Source organism: Mus musculus, chromosome 2, assembly GCF_000001635.26.
Source record: "Mus musculus strain C57BL/6J chromosome 2, GRCm38.p6 C57BL/6J".
Lineage (NCBI taxonomy): Eukaryota > Metazoa > Chordata > Mammalia > Rodentia > Muridae > Mus > Mus musculus.
This window is the reverse complement of record NC_000068.7, coordinates 66191895-66210455: the sequence shown is the minus strand read 5'-3', so window position 1 is coordinate 66210455 and position 18561 is coordinate 66191895. Positions and strand designations below refer to the sequence as shown.

Sequence of the window (18561 nt, the reverse complement as noted above, 5' to 3'; positions counted from 1 at the left end):
TATGATGTTTTCTTCTTCTGTGGTCATCTCTATAACATATAGACTGGTTTATTTGCAAGTAGCTGCTTGTCTTAAAAAGGCTTTTTTTTTTCGGGGCAGGAGGATTAGTTTGCTCTATCACAGACCATCAACACTCAAATAAATCTTATAGTACAATTATACTGCTATATAAACTGTTGAAAATTGCACCTTTTCCTTTCCCAATTCTTTCTCATGTTTTAACGCTTGCTTTTTTTTTTTTTTTTTTTTTTTTTTTTTTTTTTTTTTTTTTCTAGGCTCGAGAGCTGCAGGCTCGGATATTGAAGCGAGTTCAGATGGAGCAGCCAGATGCAGTTCCTTCACAGAAACACTTCGCAGCTGAAATTTGTGCAGAGATTGCGAAACACTCCGCCGCTCAGCGAGACTATGAGAAAGCAATTACATTTTATAGAGAAGCCCTGGTTCATTGTGAAACAGACAGTAAGGTCAGTAGGGCTGTAACAAGGCTAAGTACCTTTATTCCAGGGACCATCTAATCGGCTCAGGTGGAGAAGTCTGATTAGATTATTAATAAAGAAGATTGGAAAATAAATGCAGCAAAAACAAATATGTTTATAAAAACAGTTGTTTCTGGAAAACTTTCAGCATGCACGTGGAGCTGGGAGTGGAAGTGCACGGTATAGTGCTGGTCTAGCCTGTGCCCAGCTCTGAGGTAAGTCTCCAGCAATGCAAAACCCAGTGGTGCCTTACATTGGAGGACGGCAGAGTGAAGTATTTGCCACCCAAGCACAAGGACCCGAGTTTGATACCTTGCGTTCACCGAGAAGCTGTAGGAAAAGCTGGGTGCAGCACCACACACTTCAGCCCAGCACTGGCCTGTCAGAGACAGCAGGAGGATCACAGGGCGGCTGCTGGACACTCAGCCTCTCTGGATGGCTGAGCTCTGGATTTAGTCAAAGACCCTGTCTCAAAACATGTGATGGAAAGTGACAGGGTACTGCACCTGATGTTGACCTCGCGCACACGCGCGCGCGCGCACACACACACACACACACACACAGATCCACTCACAAGCATACACAATTTGTAGTGGAATAAGTAATGTTAACCAAATCTGCAATTTCCTTACCTTCATAGTCAGTTTAAAGCTGTTTTTTAGTCCCCTCCTAGGCATAGGAGGTTGGACTTAGTTAGATGAGTACATACACTCCAGCATCTGTATGTCAGTGGCACCTTGGTGCTGGGACTGTGAAAGGGACATTAGTGACTCCCATCACTGATGGCATACCTTTTGCTAAGGCATCCACAAGCAGACTCCTTCTCAGTGGTGGCTAAGAGAGTTGAAGCACTGGTTGTGCTCAGAGAAGCTTGTCTTAGCAATTGTCTACCTAGCTGCACCTTTCTCATTTTACTAATGAGAAAACATGTTTAGAGTTTGCCCTGCTCCTTTCACAGGAGTTTGTACTGAAATCCTGTATGCTGCTTTAAAATCAGCAATACCTTTTGTTTGTATTTATCAAGTGAGTTATCACCTGCCTTTTGTCTTTTCCTGAAGAGTTAGTAGTGATATACGCACCTGTCGTTCATGTTGTCTTTTGTACATGGCACTTTTATTGCGGTAACTTTTAGACAAATGAAGATTAATGTCATGCAAACATTTGCTCATTTTATTTTGAAGCCAGTTTATAACTACTCTTGATTTTGCTGCCTAGATAATGTTGGAACTGGCGCAGTTATACCTGGCCCAAGAAGACCTTGACGCCTCCCTGCGACACTGTGCGCTGCTTCTCCAGAGGGACCAGGACAATGAACCTGCCACCATGGTCAGTCTATAGTCCTCTGCTGCGCAGGCAGTTGAGTTTTATTTTCTGTGAGGCATGTTCATATTTTTTCCATAGAACTGTTATTAGATAATGAGGTCTTGCTCTTACTTGCTTTTGGAAGAATAGCATGTTTCTATCATGGGCACGTCTACCAATAAAAAGCAAAGATCATTAGCCATGAAGGAACAGGAGTGATAACAAGTCCAGATTACACCTTGCTTTCTTTTGTTTCTGCCCAAGGGGTGCGTGGGACAGGTGTAGTTCTGTGGTCAGCCTTCACATGGTTTGGTAAATCCTAGCTTTGACATACTTACACAGACATTCTGGACTAATATGTCAGCAGAACTTCTGGACTCACGGGGAGCAAGGACAAAGCCTCATTGTGTCACTGTGCCAATCTCGATGGCCTGTTTCACAGTTTTGTTTTTGTTGTTGTTGTTGTTGTTGGTGGTGGTGGTGGTGGTGGTGGTGGTGTTTTTCCTACATGGATTGAAGCTTCTTTCAGCTTTTAAATATCTTGTTCGGGTGACATTGCACACAGCTCATTTAAGCTCACCATTACAACTAAGTAGACCAAAAGGCATCTTGCTTTAAAACACATGGGAAAATCCCAGCAGGTCTTCCATGTTTTACATTTAAGATATGTAGGACTTAAGTTTATTTTCATCCCTTTCACGGTCACTTTAGTTTCTCTAGAGTCGCACAATGGAATACTAAGCACCTCTCATATGGTTTCTAAAGACTATGTTCCTCATTTGTATGTATGTGTAAAGGGACTAGCGGTGTGCGCCTCCTCAGTGCAGTGCCTAGTTCAGAGGCATGGCGTCTCTCTAGAGCTTGTGAGCTGCACCTTGTGGGTGCTGGGAGTTGAACTTGGGTCCTCTGCAAGAGCAGTGCACTCTTGTAAACACTGAGCTGTCTCTGCAGGCCTTCACATTTGTTTTTACACCACTACTTGAAACATTTAGGGCTGAAAATTGTGAGCAGAGCGTCCGATTTGCATGCTTGATTAATTTTTCACTGTTTTTCATAAATATTATTGTAGTGCTAAATCTTCAATAAAAGAATATACTTTGTAGAAATGTACAGTGCTGTTTTTAGACCCTGCCTATCTTTACAGTTGATGGCCGACCTCATGTTCAGAAAGCAAGACTATGAACAAGCAGTGTATCATCTGCAGCAGCTTTTAGACCGGAAACCAGGTACATACACACTGACTAATTCCTCAGATCTAATCGTCTTCTTGTCTCCTTAGGCTGTGTTTGTTTTGCTTTTTTATCTTGGAAGTTGTTGGGGAAGGAGCAGTGGATTGACTCTGACTCTGCTAATGCCACACTTGGGTCTAAGTCATTCAAGTGATTTTCAGGAAAGAACCCCACTGTCTATTGGTCTCCTGGTGAACTGTGAGCGAAGCCTGCATGGACTGGCCTGCAATCCCCTGTGTTACTTCAGTGACTTCAGCACCCCAGCTGTCTCCTCAGACTTCTAGCACCGCTGCCACCTCCCTTCCCCTCACCTGAATCCTTACACACCAAATTGAGAGAGCCCCCCACTCCCAGGCCTCAACACTACACTCCAACCTCATCCTTTCTACGTCTGATTCCTCTGGCCCTGGCTTTTCCCTGTGTGCACTGTACACAGCCCCATGGCCACCAAAGAGCTTGACTCTGTGGTTTCTTCTCTCTGGTATCAGTTTCCTTGATCAGCACAGAGCCCTGCAGTGAGAACTCACAGACACAAATTACATCATGTTCTCCTACACACTTTGCCCAGGCCACCATTGTTTGCCCTCATTTCAATTTCCCATATCAAACTGGGTTTTTATTCTATCTCACTGTTCCTGTTTCTTAAGGAGGAATGATCTAGTCTTTCTTGCTATGTATTCTTTAAAGTACAGACTTTTCTTCCCTCACGAGTAGGTTTAAGCTGTCCTTGACCACCTTGCCCTCACATGTTAGAGTTTCTGGGAGAGAAGCTCTCTTGTGTCACGTGGGTTTCCTCTCACGTAGGTTTCCATTACTCAGGAGCGGCATTTCCTGCAAACAGCTGATTGTTGATTGAATTAGTCCACCTGCTGCTTTGGGGCTTTTGTATACAAGTATGCTTTTTTTTTCTACAAGTATGTATTAATTGTGTGACGTAAGAGGTTTCATTATGGCATTTTTATATGAATACAGTGTGAATTCATCATTCTCATTCTACTAACCTCTTCTGCCCTTCCCCATCTCCCTAACACCCTGCCTCTCCAGACAGCACCATTTTTACTTTCATGATTTTTAAAACATGAGTTTCAATGCTTGTGTGTGTCAGAAAAAATGGGGATCGGTGGTGGAGGGGACGTTGTGGATACCAGAGGACAACACTGAGCATTAGTCTCAATAAGCTGCCCATCTCTTTAAGACGCGTTGTTTCACTGGGCGGGAATTCATGGATCAGGCTAACATGACAGGCCGGCAGGGCTAGGCATCCTCCTGTCTGTCTCCCTAGCACTGGGCTTGTGGGCTTATGCCATCACCTGTTACAATTTTACATGGGTTTTCGAGCTGTGAGACAACACTCTGTACCCTACTTATGTGTCTTTTTTAAAATCTATTCATAATTTCAATGTAAGAACATTGTGCTTCAGCAGTACTGAAAGACATGAATCCACACCCCCGAGGCTTGGTGCAGATTTTCTTCCAATCTTGCCTGTTACATATTTTGTCTTCCTTCTTTCTCACCATGTATTCTAAAATATACTACCCTTGAGGGTGCATTGAGGACCTTGCTTTCTGCTTGGCCCAGGACTACAAAGGTCCTAGATCCAGAATGGTCCATGCTAAAGAAATTTCCAACTGAAAGTGGGATGAGCTGATCACCCTAACCCATATATCACACTGTCAAAAATAGCTCTTTGTTACTTTTTAGTATTTGCTAATACACACATGAATATATACCATCTGTATATTTGTCTTCTCTGTTACTGTGTACTTTTCAAAGTCAGTAATAGCGTGCTCCTTTTAAATCCCTGATAGACACAGGCCAGTCACATAGTGCGGAATCAATGATTATTGATTGACTGGATCTGCGGGTGACAGAGTAGTCAGGCAGGAGAGCTCTATTCTAACTGCTCATGTCTTTCTACTCAGATAGCAGTGAGGTTTTCAGAGGACAACAGGGACTGTTGAGAGAGTATTGGAACTTTGAGAAAAGAGAAGGAAATTTGCAAAGAAAATTTGAATGAGTGAATTCATTAGAGAATACATTGCTTGTATCAGTCATCCAGTAGTCAATGAGAGGATTGTTGTCAGTTCTTAACCTTGGTACAGTTTAGTTAAAATTTTGTGCCCATGACCCTTTTCTCTCATAATGTATGTTTTATTCCTGATAGGCCTTTACCTACTTATCTACCCATTTATTTTGTGTCATTCCTTCTAAAACACACAGTGATTTTATGTGTGCATTGTTGATCATGTCCAGTAGCATAACTTAAATTGTGGCTGTATTTAGCTTATTTTAGGAATGTACTGGTTAGGAGCTAGAGCAGTGATGTAGTTGTTAAGGACATTTGGTTCCCAGAAACCCAGGTCACATAGCTAACCACCTGTAAGTCCAGTTCCAGGAAATCCAATGCCTCTGTCCTGGAAGACGCCTGCCTTGTGTACACACAAACACACCGTTAAAAAATGTTTAAGAAAAGAAGTGCACTGTCCAGTTTTATTTGTACTTGAAAATTCCAGTTATATCTGCTCTCAACATATTGTACCTTGTCTCAAATTTTTCCAATCATGTTGAGTTTTCTCCTTTTTGTAGTAATTAATTAACAAGTACCCTAGTTCTGTCTGCGTAGTTGCTAAATAGCTCAGTCAGTCTGTCATCTTCTTCTGACCCACTGCCACAGTTAATCCCCTTGTCACCTCTCCTGTGCTTCCAGCCCTGGGCACCTGCTGCTGCTGGAGATCACGTCATCAGATCAGTATTCAAACCCACGAGCTATCCCTTTGCTCAGAGTAGGTTCACGCTTCAGAGTGAAGCCTACGGTTGTAGCATGATTTTAATAATGCCATGGCCTGGTTAGCCCTCTGCTTATATCTTCATTTCGCTTCCTGTTCTTCAGTAGCATTGAGGTTGCCATGCACCCAGGGCTGCACCCTGCTTGCTTGTGTGCATGCTATCAGCTACTGGGAATACTTCTGTCAGCCTGGCAGTGTCTGGCCCCATCCCAGGCACTGCTCAAAGGTCAGCTTTTTGAGGAAAGCACCTATGGCCTCTCTGGTGCTTTGTATTTCTGCAGCCCTGGACTCCTGGACTCTGCATCTCCTACGCACCCCTTGGGCAGAAACAGAAGGGAAAGCAAAGTGTAATCTGTATTGGTTGTCACTCCTGAACCTGTGTGGCTAAGGATCTTTGCTTTTTATTGGTAAATGTGTGCATATTAGAACTATGTCTTGTGATATCTGCCCATCAATAAGACTGTACCAGCTATTTTTTACCATATGATATATTGCCATTTTCAAAAATGAAAACACTTCATTCTCCAAATGCGATGGCTAATGGAAAGAAAATGTAGTCTCTCTGTGATCATTATTGCCTTGAACTAATGATGAATATATTTCATCAGTACTAGATGGAATTTTTCAAGAAAATGTCTTCACAGTGTTGAATATAGATATTTCAAAATATGCCTCACATATTTGCAATAACATACAAAAATTTTGGCCAGATGCTTTAATATTGAGTCCTTGCTTAGTTCAGTTCTACTTTTAGCCTCTTTGGCTTTTTGGTGGATTATGCAGCCTACTGTCCAAAGACCTAAAGGTGTAAGTGCAGCTAACCACACTGGGAGTTTATAAATCACATTCATGCCTTCATTTGATTTAATTGAATGGTCACAGAACTATCCATATGTCTATTACAGAGGATGGCTGAATGTGATATACATATAAAACATTAATTACTTGAAAATGTAAGCAAACTCTTAACATGACAACGGGATGAACTCTGAAGACAAGCCAGACACATGGCCAAATGCCGTGGGATATCCCGTCAGCCACCTGGACATCATAAGAATCATAGAAGCAGAGAGCAAAATGGAAAGAGGTGGAAGAGACTAAGGTGCAGAGTTTCCATTTAGAAAGGTTACATAAGCTCTGGGATGGATGGATGGATGGATGACCACAGCTTACACAACAATGTGAACATACCCAATGCCACTGAAGTGTATCCTTAGAAATGATTGATATTACAATCATTTTAAGAAAAATGAGTCATTTTTCACATACAGATAGTGTACTTGTCTTCACAGTGATAAAAGACAAGGCCAATTTTGAATTCCCTTTCCTTGTAGTGATACTAAAAGGCAGAATAAACAAAATATACAGACTCAAAATTAGGTTGAGAGAGAGCAGGATTTGGTTGTTTTCACTTATATAACTGAATAGAAGCAAACCTTCCAAAGTTCTTTTCCTAATTTTTTATTCTGATAAAATGTATAACATAAAAATTACCATATGACCCATCTCTAAGCATAGTTCAGTGGCATTAGGTATGTTGACATTGTTGTGCAAGTCGTGGTGATCCATCCATCCCAAGCCTTATGCAACACTTCTAAACTAACTCTGTACCTCAGTTCCCTTCCACCTCTGAACATTTTACTTTCTGCTTCTATGATTCTCAGCAAGTCCAGGTGGCTGACGGGATATCCCACAGCATTTGGCCATGTGTCTGGCCTAAGTCGCCTAGCATAGTCTTCAGAGTTCATCCCGTTGTCATGTTAAAAGTTTGCTTAAATTTTCGAGTCACTAATGTTTTATATGTGCATATATCACATTCAGCTGTCCTCTATAGTAGACGTATGGGTAGTCCCCCGCCCATCCTGATTATTGTGAATAGCACTACTGTGAATATTTGCACAGATGTCTCCCTGAGTCCTTATTCGTTGCTCTAGGCAGGGCCTCATAATGTCCTGATACATCAGGTAATACAATGTCTTCATTTTTTAAAATTAGAATGGAGAATAATTTGTTCTGAAAATAGGGCTATGTTTGTTTGCTCATGAAGATACTTTAATCCTGTGAATTTACACCAAGTTAGTCCTCACAGTAGTATGTGTAAGAATTTTAACAAATTCTCTATGAGTTCTGTGATATTGAAACACAAGAGCCCTAAGACCTAAAAACAAACTCCCAGAGAAATTAACTATTCATGTGATAGTCTGTAGGGCAGCTGTTAAAAATCAAAGCATTAAAGGCCACTTAATAACAATTAAGTATTTATTGTTTAGTGTTGAATCAAAGCCCTAAGTGTCGGCCAAATTTCATTTACAAATAGTTGGCTATTAGTCATGCATACGTGACTTTACTCATCTCTTGAATGGGTCATTTTTCTCCTCCACACATGATTCTGTACATTTTTTTCCTTCTTTTGGTGTTCATGAATCATTATTAAAATCATGCTCGAATCCAAGTACATTACTAATAAGGGAAAAGTAGCAGGAACTTAGAAGAAAGTTACTGTGGAGCCAGAGAACTGGACATGCTGTTATCTGTAGGAAACAGATGCAAGAAGATTAAAATCCTGAGGCTGCAGTACGATCAGCCAAGTCTAGTCTTTAGCATTCACACATGTTAAACAAGTTCTGGGATAAAACTTGTGATTGCTTACCTCAGGCACAGTCCAGCACGTCCACTACCATACTTCATCTGCAGTAAGTATGAAAAGCATCTCAGGAACAACTGTCAATCGATCTTCCTGGATTTCAGAGTCTAGATGCCTCAGATGAAAAGCATTTCTAGAAGGCTTGGCCCTAGGAAAATCGAAAAGTCATCAGATGTGCCTGGACTGTGTTCTCTCCCACAGTGGCTGCCCCAGTGAAGCAGGCATCATTTCACAGGTGATCCAGGCTGTACACTTCCTTAGGAATGAATTACACATGAAGTAGTCCTTTGGTCATATCTGTTTCATTTGAAGTAAGCTGTACATTAATGAAGAAGAACCATCAGAACAAATGTTTTAACGTGTGATCTATACCTGAAGTATTGCTTCTTTCTAGATAATTTTATGACTTTGTCCCGTTTGATTGATCTCCTGAGAAGATGTGGGAAACTTGAGGATGTTCCGAGATTTTTCTTGATGGCTGAGAAACACAACTCCAGAACAAAATTGGAGCCAGGATTTCAGTACTGTAAAGGATTACATTTTTGGTAAATCTATTGGCAAATAAATCCTACATTATAATGATTTTCTCCCCTCGTGCAGAAAGTAGAAAAGGCTTTTTATCATATTTTTAAAAACTGCACCTTGAAGTGTTTTAATTGCTTTATTTATGAAACATATTATAATTTAGTATAAAATGTGTAATTAGTAATTGAATTTTTTTTCAATCAATAAGGTATACTGGAGAACCAAATGATGCCCTTCGACATTTTAATAAAGCTCGGAAAGATAGTGACTGGGGTCAGAATGCACTTTATAATATGATAGAAATCTGCCTAAATCCAGACAATGAAACTATTGGAGGTGAAGTGTTTGAAAACCTGAATGGAGACCTGGGGTGAGTAGCATTTTACACAGTTCTTTAGGAACAGTTTTTAAAACATACATTGGGGAAAATACGCAGGAAAGCACAAGAAAGTCACCTTCTAGCATAATGCTGAGGGAAAAATGGATTGAATATTGTATGAATATATTTATGCTTAATATATATACAGAGAGACTAATGATTCTCCATCTCAGTGTGCTTGTGTGAACACGAGTAGCTTCCATAGATTCACAGATTTGAATCTTTGCTCCCCAGTTGGTAGAACTGTTTGGGAAGTGTCTTAGTCAGGGTTTCTATTCCTAGACAAAACATCATGACCCAGAAACAAGCTGGGGAGGAAAGGGTTTATTCAGCTTACACTTCCCTGTTGCTGCTCATCACCAAAGGAAGTAAAGACTGGAACTCAAGCAAGTCAGGAAGCAGGAGCTGATGCAGAGGCCATGGAGGGATGTTCTTTACTGGCTTGCCTCCCCCGGCTTGCTAGGCCTGCTCTTTTATAGAACCCAAGACTATCAGCCCAGGGATGGCACCACCCAAAAGGGGCCCTCCCTGCTTGATCACTAATTGAGAAAATGCCCCACAGCTGGATCTCATGGAGGCACTTCCCCAAATGAAACTCCTTTCTCTGTGATAACTCCAGCTGTGTCAATTTAACACAAAATTCGCCAGTACAGGAAGGGTTATATGGTCTGGCCTTGCTGGAGGAAGTATGTCACTCAGGGGGGGCTTTGTGGTTTTAAAAAGCCTGGGAAAGTCCCAGAGCTCCCTCTCGGCTCGGCCCTATGGTTGTGAAACAATATGTGAGGTCTCAGCTTACCTTTGCTGTGTCATCACAGACTTTAACACTCTGAAAAACATAAGCCAAATTAAACAGCTTATTTTTTTAAGTTGTCCTGGCCATGGTGTTTTATCACAACAATAAAAAAATAACTAAAACAATTAGGCATGAAATGTTTTCCATTTCCTAAATCATAATAAATGGATTACAAAGGTATTTCCCTAATTACTCTGTCAAAAATAAAATAAATTGCAGAGTCTGAAAAGCATAATACAGACTATCCACATAATATTAGCAATGGCTGACACTTGGGAGATGCCTCAGTAGACAGAGTGCTTGTCCCACAAGTATGAGTACTTGAGTTCAAATCTCCGAGCCTACATAAATGGTCTGTGGGCTTGGTGGCTGGTCTGTCACTCAGTGGCCAGAGACAGAGGCTCTGCACAGCAAGGTGACTTGGTAGACAGCTGTAAAGGCAAACTCTGGGCATGAGAGAGCCTACCTTAACAAATACAGTAGAGTGATTGAAGAATGTTCCTGATGTCAGCCTTAGGCTTCCAATTGAGCACATGCAAAATGTATGCATACACACATGCACAGCCACACAAAACCAAAATGAAGACAAGGGTAAGAGTGCCAACCTAATACAACAAAGTAGCTTTATGCCAGCCCTATGCTCTGCTCTTTTTTGGTTTTTTGAGACAGGGTTTCTCTGTGCAGCACTGGCTGTCCTGGAACTCACTCTGTAGACCAGGCTGGCCTCGAACTCAGAAATCCGCCTGCCTCTGCCTCACAAGTGCTGGGATTAAAGGCGTGCGCCATCACTGCCTGGTGATCTGTTCTTTATACATAACTCTAACTGGCTTTCTGCAACAGCATTGTGAAGTAAGCTCAGAGTTCCTTATCTGAGAAAAGATAGAACAAGGCACAGATAAAGTGCTAGCAGACCCCACAGTTCTTCAGTGTTCACTGTGGGTTACTGCTGGAAAATGGTGCCATCCCCTCAAGCTGTGTCTGTTGTTCCTCTCCCAGAAGAAGTGAGCATAGATGAAGATTCAAAGGGTGTGTAACAGGCAGTGATTGCCTTTCATTAGCATGTGATCCATTTTTAATGCTAGCTGCTCTGAGGCCATTCAGTTGCCACACCACAAATAGTGATCTGAAAGGGTGCTCTTGTTCCGTGCTGCAGGAGGGCACAGGCATGCAGTGCATAGCTGTCAGCAGATGGTGCAAGGAGTGGAGGGACATTGGAACAAGGAAGAACAAACCTCAAGATTGGATTAGCGAGACCAGTGAAACTCAAGTAGAGAAATGACCCGTGTGTTTTAGGAAGGTTAAGATAATATACTATTTTATACCTTTGGACGCTTCAACTAAATACTTGGAAATACAAACTAGAACTCCGGGGAGGAGCTGCTAGTACTCATAGAGATAATGGGAGACACCTGAAAGAGTTGGATCTGTGTGAAGAGCCTCTTTGCAAGTTGTTATATGTAACCACAGGAAACAGACTAGATTTGGGGCATGCTAAGGCTAGAGCTCTCAAGGTCAAAAATGAAAATCAAATTGTACAATCATGAAAGCCAAAGCATACACACAAATGGTGTGTAACAAGCAGTGGCTACCTTTCAACAGAGAATATGGCAAGATCAAAAGGTGTTTGCAGTAAGATTAAAATCACTAGGGCCTGTGCCAGATGACCCAGTGGTTAAGAAAAGCAGATCTGAGATTGGTTTATTACCCACATTGGTTGGCTCACAACTGCCTATAACTCTAGCTCCATGGGGACATCTATCACTCTGCACTGTAGGGAACTTGCTATCAAATATTTGAATTTTTACTATGCCTGAAATTTGCTATCTTATATCGCATGTAGTTTCCTCTCTAAGTGTCTTGTGTAACAAGATAAAGGAAAGAGATTTTGTATGTTTGATAAACTTAGACTCAAATGAGTGTTTTCTATTTGTGATCTTTGAGAAATGATTCTACTTTCTGACTCTCAGTCTTCCAAAATTGGAAGGTATATACACCATACACACCATATACAGAAGAAACATACACTGAAGGAGATCCTACAGCGTCTGGCCCCTTTCTTCTCTTTCCTCGTCTCTTGTCTGTTCTAAGCATTGAACACTATTGGACAGTATCATGAGTCTCCTTAGAATTTTTCTTCCTTTTTGTGGAGCTAGGCACTGAACCCAGGACATCACCTACACTAGCCTATGAAGAGTATATTTTTAATTCTGGTTAGATGTTAGCTAACGTTAACATGTTCACCATGTAGAGATACTGTCTACTTTTCATTTTACCGTGACTTGGGATTTAATGGTGTCTTACTGAGGACATACTGATTTGGTTAAGATTCACTTACGCCACATCCTTGGTATTGGAAGAGTGAGAACACTGATCCTCACGGGAAGTCTTTAATGAATGATAAAAAGGAGCTGCTGCCTTGAGGGACAGACACATGCTGTTTATCCTTCCTGTCCACAGCACTTCCCCTGAGAAGCAGGAGTCTGTGCAGTTAGCAGTGAGGACAGCAGAAAAGCTCCTTAAGGAACTGAAGCCTCAGACCGTCCAGGGCCGCCTGCAACTCCGCATAATGGAAAACTGCTGCTTGATGGCCACCAAGCAGAAGTCCAGTGTGGAGCAGGCACTGAACACCTTCACCGAAATCGCAGCCTCCGAGGTCAGTGGTGTCCCTTCTCGGCTTTGTCTGCCTCATCCTGGTAAGACCAAGTGCTGTTTTGGATGACTGACTGGTTCCTGCACATGGCCTAATAGCTTACTTAGTGAAAAAGTAGACACCTACTCTGCATAACCTTACATGGTGGGCCATCCACTGTGCTGTGTTATTAGGTGTTATTCTCTGAGGGAACATGGAAATATTCTACAGAAAAGAAATTCTTCAGAAGAGAACAAACAAGATAGTTCTGAAGAGAAGAGCTTTGTAGTCTGGAGGCTTTTCATGCTGGAGGTGTGGCGGAGGCTAACTTCCTGAAGGGAAGGCTTGGCTGCCCACACAGCTCACCTTCTCACCCAGGTGTGCTCAGCATTGCTCCAGCTCAAGAACTAAGTGGGATCAGGACTGGCAGTGTGGGACTCAGTAATGCAAAGGATGGTTTCTCTTCAGCAACACTGAAGTGACCTCTGGAAGCTTTTTATTGTCGTTATTTCCGTTTCCTTTTCTGCTCCACTCAAATCCGGTCCCTCCTGAGTGTTCAGTTAAGCCTTCCTGTACACAATACTACTAAAAATGGATCGTCCCAGTCAGTAATACCTACTTCTAACCACCATCACTGATCTGTCCGCCCTTCTACTTACCGAGCAATGCTCGAGGTCACTGAAAACTCACAATATGTGCCTCTTAAAGGATATTAAAAGTGTCTCTACTTTGTTTGACTTGGAGGTAACAGTGGTAGATAGGCCTCCACTCTGGCCATGCTCCCATTTCCCATTTTTCAGGACCCTAAGGAAGAGTAAACTGTCGGGAATTTGTACAGAGCTGCCTTAGGTGGCAGCTTCAGCTCACTGTAAGCCACTAGGGGACAAAACAGCAAGCTAAGCACTAAGAGGGTGTTCTCAGAAGTATTGCCCTCATACCCTGTAAGATGGAATGGGGACAGAGGGAGATATGCCTTGCAGGATTGCTACAGCTCCCTTCTCAGAGAAAGAGTGTGATATTGTTAAGGTCATGTCTGGCTCAAAACTCAGGAAAAGATGTTTATGAAACTCAATTAAATGAAGTGCTGATTTGTATATATTTTCTCATGAAAAATAAATTACAAGATATTAAAATAGTCTAAAGAACTGTTATGTGATGTTAAATGATTCACTCAATAAAGGGAAAGAATTATCATTTGGTAACATAAGAAATCCAATGAAGTAAATCAGGGCTCTTTAGTAAATTTGTGTATTATAGGTCAAATATAGCTTTTAGAAATATTGCTATAGATTTTATAAGATGCTCTTATACAGCTTAAATTTTAGAACATTACTCTTAGGAGGTTGTTAAGTTTATTGTTCCCATTTTAAAGATGAGCAATGTAAGTTCAAAGTCAGCAAAGGTGTTATCTTATGTACTTTTTAAATTAGGTCATTTATTTGCTTTACATCCAGATCTCAGCTTCCCCTCCTCTCTTAACCCCCCTCCACCCCCTCCTCCCTTTCTCCTCAGAAAAAGGCAGGCCATCCATGGATATCAACCAGTCTTGGCATATCAAGTCACAGTAAAACAAGCAAACATATATTCAAGATAATGCAGCCCAATTTTACTAAAAGAAAGAAATGATCCACAGTTTACCTGTGGGTGGGCGGGACGGGGCACTTAGCCATCCTTTGAGCAGGAGCATGTTCTTCTGCTGAGCCTAGGCAAGGCAGCCCAGTTTGGGGAAAGGTATTCAGAGGCAGGCAATGTAGTCAGCCCCTGCTCCTGCTGTTAGGAGTCCTACATGGAAGACCCAGCTACACAACTGTTACATACATGTAGAAGGCCTAGCTCCGGCACATGCACACTCTCCGGTTAGCGGTTCAGACCCTGTGGGCCCCTAGAGCCCAGGTTTAGTTGATTCTGACGGTTTGCATTGGTGTCCTTGACTCCTCTGGCTCTTTGACTCCTTCTTCCCACTCTTCTACAGGATTCCCCAAGCTCCACCTACTGTTTGGCTGTGGGTCTCTGCATCTGTTTCCATCAGTTGCTGGGTGAAGCCTCTCTGATGAGAGTTATGCTAGGCTCCTGTCTGCAAGTAGAGTGTCATTAACAGTGTCGGGGTGGCCTCCCTCCCATGGCATGGGTCTCAAGCTCGGCCAGTCATTGCTTAGACCTTCCCTCAGCCTCTGCTCCACCTCTTATTCTTGCACATATTGTAGGCAGGAAAGATTTGGGGTCTAAGTTTTGTGGTTCTGTTGGTGTCCTAGTCCCTCCATTGGAGGTCTTGCCTGGTTACAGGAGGTGGCTATTTCAAGGTCCATATCCCTCATTGCTAGGAGTCTTAGCTAGGGTCACCCTCCTAGATTCCTGGAAGTTTCCATTGTGTTAGATTTCTAGATGCCCCCACCTATTCCATTTTTTTTCACTCAGTAGTCTCTCCCTCAGCCCTCCCCACCCTGATACCACCTGTTCTCATGTCCAACCCCTCCCCTCCCCCGCCCCCTCTCTCCACCCACCCCCGGTTTCCCCTTCTCAATGAGATTCAAGTGTTTCCCTTAGGCCTTCCTTGTTACTTGGCCTCTTTGAATCTGTGGATTTTACTTTTTATAAAGAAATATATGTATATTGTTTCTGTGGTGTGTTTTTTGGGATTAAAGGCGTATGCCACCATGCCCAGCTTGTGTGCTTTTTAAAAAGAAAAATGAGAATGGGACTCCCCAGAATTGGCATTCTGTAACAGATTGATGTCAGCTACTGAAAGAAGAAAAATGGAATGTTCATGTAAGTCTAAAAAATTGTAAAGATACAATTTGCAGCTAGGTGTCACAGCCACCAACTGCTGTGAGGTGGCATTGTATCATATAGTTAGGAGTTATAGCTAGAAAATCCATGATTCCTACTGTATGTTTAAGAGAAATAAAAGCCAGTCACGGCTAACAGCACTGCGGCTCCTTCCTAGAAAGCCTGAGCAAGGTTTCCCATGGAGACGCTTGTCTGTGCTGCTCAGACAACATCCTCCGTGGGTTCACGAGCCACGTCAGCCTAGTGATGATGGTGGGGGAGCACTGTGCATGTGTGGCCTCTTTTTCCACTTAACTCATAGATTGAATCTATTTAATACGATGAATATTCGTTAAGCGGCCAGCATCTATTCAGTATAGCGGGAATCCGTAGGTAATGTATCCGTCCCTTCACATTTCTTATAATCTTCAGAAAAATGTAGTTAAGTGTACTGAACAAAATAGTTGCTGAATCAAAGAAAATGCTTTCTATTCTCCCCTGGACTTGCAAATGAAAGTACTATATATAAGTGATGCTCTAAACCTTAGACTCAGACTCAGCATGGTCAGCAAAGTGCCCTGAGAACCTCTGCACATGAGTAGAGCAGTCGAAGCAGGTGGGACAGCGCAGCAATGGCCTAGTACACCCGCCATGCACTGCTTCCTCCATGCCTTCTGGGCACGTACCCCTGAGTGACGGAGAGTCTGAGGAGATTGAGAGACTCTTGAAAGGAAGCTGGGATTCTAGAAACAGGTGTGATTCAAGATCTAGGGAAATTGTCACGTTTTACAAATAAGTGGGCAAAGTGTTTCAGAGAGGGAAGGGGAAAATACAGATCCATAAAGGCAGAGAGCCATGTCTAATACAAAACACTGTGTCACCAGAGATTGTGCCAGAGGGCATAGAGGAGACATGCATGCTGCTATAGGCCCGTGCTCCTACCCAGCTTAATCTTCTGGCACCTCTTGAGCCATTCACAGAGATTAGAAGGGCTCTTCATTGGCCACCTCTGACGCTTGTCCTCTGCAGTGACTGAGAGTAAAAGAACTGTGCTCCTAGGCCATACCAGGAAAGTGCAACGTCCACACTGAAGCTCATGATGGCCTGATGGCCTAGTGCTGAGAGTCAAACTGTTCTCAGGTTCAGAAAGTTTTCACTTCTGGAGATTAGGGAGATGGCTCTGTGGTAAAATGCTTGTCAAACAAGCATGAGCTCAGATTGCCCAATACCCACGTCAAACGTCAGAAGCAGAGATGCTCTTGGGAGGCTGAAGTAGGCAGACCCTGGAGTTATTGACCAGCCAGTCTTAGCCAAATTACTGCACTCCACGTTCGGTAGTGACCCAGAAAATAAGATTTGGAAACTGAGAAAGAAACCTGGCATCTGCCTTTGAATTCCATTCACACAGACAGATAAACAAACCTACACAAAGACAGACAGACAGACAGACAGACAGACACACACACACACACACACACACATGAAAATGTTTGCTTATCCAAGCTATGAGAGCTGGTTCGTCCTACTCAGACTGCAGGCTGTAAAATCAAAGACTTATCTTAACTCTCCCACATGGACATCTTTATTCATGTGAATATGCAGGACTCATCTCTTCTGAGATCCTTTTAGGGCCAGTTGACAGATACATAATGGGCCACCATGATCTGCCATGTCCTATCACAGTGGGTACCTGTGAGTAGGGTGAGGTTTTATAAGTTAGCACAGCCCACTTATCTCTTCAAAAAAGACTACAACTTGATTGGATTTGGTAATCAAATAAAACTCCCTTGCTATTCCTCCTTATTTGTGTAAACAAGCTATATTTTGAAAATAAAATGAGAAGCCAAGTTGGTGCACACTTTTAATCCCAGCATTAGGGAGGCAAAGGCAGGTGGATCTCTGAGTTCAAGGCCAGCCTGGTCTACAGAGTGAGTTCCAGGACAGCCAGGGCTATGTAGAGACCTTGTGTCAAAAAGAGGATGATGATGAAGATGATGATGATGGTGATGGAGGAGGAGGCAGATGAAGAGGAGGAGAAGGGGGGAGAAAAGAAGAGAAAAGAAGAAGAAAAGAGGAGGAGGAGAAGAGAAGAGAGGAGAGAGAGAGAAAAGAAAAGACCAAAGAACATTAGAGACAAGAAAGTACCCTCCTATTTCCATTAGTCTCCAATGCTTTGCTGTCTTCCAGTTTCCAGCCAAGCTCGGGCTTGGGCGTGAACAGATGATAGTTTCATATTCCTTTCTGGATATTTGCCATTATTTCCTCAAATCTGTAGACGTACAGACAGGCAGTGTTATAGCCACAGCATTGCAATTTCTTATCATACTTCTGATTCAAGACGTTAAGCTTAAAGATCCTCCTCCAGACACTGTCCTAATCCCTCTGCAAAGCTTAGTCAGGAACTAGGTACACTGTGGCTTAAGTCCGTTCTCTTGGCAGGTTCTCATGGCCTCCATTGTATGTCAGTTCTGGCTAACCTCTTGGCTTTACAGAAGACAGACTTTCAGGGGCTTTACTCTGTCTAAGGACATATTGTGCTGTATAGACCCTATCAGGAGACTGCAGACTCTGCATCTAAAAGTCTTCAAGCCATGAGTCTATTGTATGAACTGTGCGGGTGATTTAAGGCATACCCTATTTACGACACTTTCATTGGTCTAACTTCACTGGGAAAAGAGGTTTCGTTTCTTTTAGTTTGCTTGCTTGTTTGTTTGTTTGTTTTTAATGAGAGTGGGGGAAGATAGCGGTAAGATGGATTAGGAAGTGGATGTGTTACTCATGTTTAACAAGGGAAAGGAACCACAGAGGCAAAGCTGTAAATCTAAAAGTGAAACAGCTCAGGAAGCATTGCAGTGAAGTCAGAGTTCATTCTTTCTGTTACGTACAGAACTGCACCAGTCAGTCAGCCCCATCACAGACGAAGCCCCACTCACGGTTGGGCCTGCGCTTTAGCGTCTGCATAGTTTGTGAATTTGTTTGGACCACATGTTTACTGGTTTCCTCATAGTGACTTAAGATGACTTGCAGTGTG

The 18561-nt window shown here is 42.6% G+C and overlaps 1 protein-coding gene across 4 annotated transcripts in view; it reads left to right on the top strand.

The window, feature by feature from the left end:
• The window catches only part of Ttc21b (tetratricopeptide repeat domain 21B), a 72888-nt gene that overhangs the window by 46219 nt on the left and 8108 nt on the right, over window positions 1-18561 (top strand). For all 4 annotated transcript variants that reach the window (XM_030252122.1, XM_006500263.4, NM_001290669.1 and 1 more), the window contains exons 20-25: window positions 276-464; window positions 1692-1802; window positions 2923-3004; window positions 8833-8983; window positions 9172-9333; window positions 12593-12788. In XM_030252122.1, the coding sequence (XP_030107982.1) occupies window positions 276-464; window positions 1692-1802; window positions 2923-3004; window positions 8833-8983; window positions 9172-9333; window positions 12593-12788 (891 nt within the window). The remainder of the gene's footprint in view (window positions 1-275; window positions 465-1691; window positions 1803-2922; window positions 3005-8832; window positions 8984-9171; window positions 9334-12592; window positions 12789-18561) is intronic.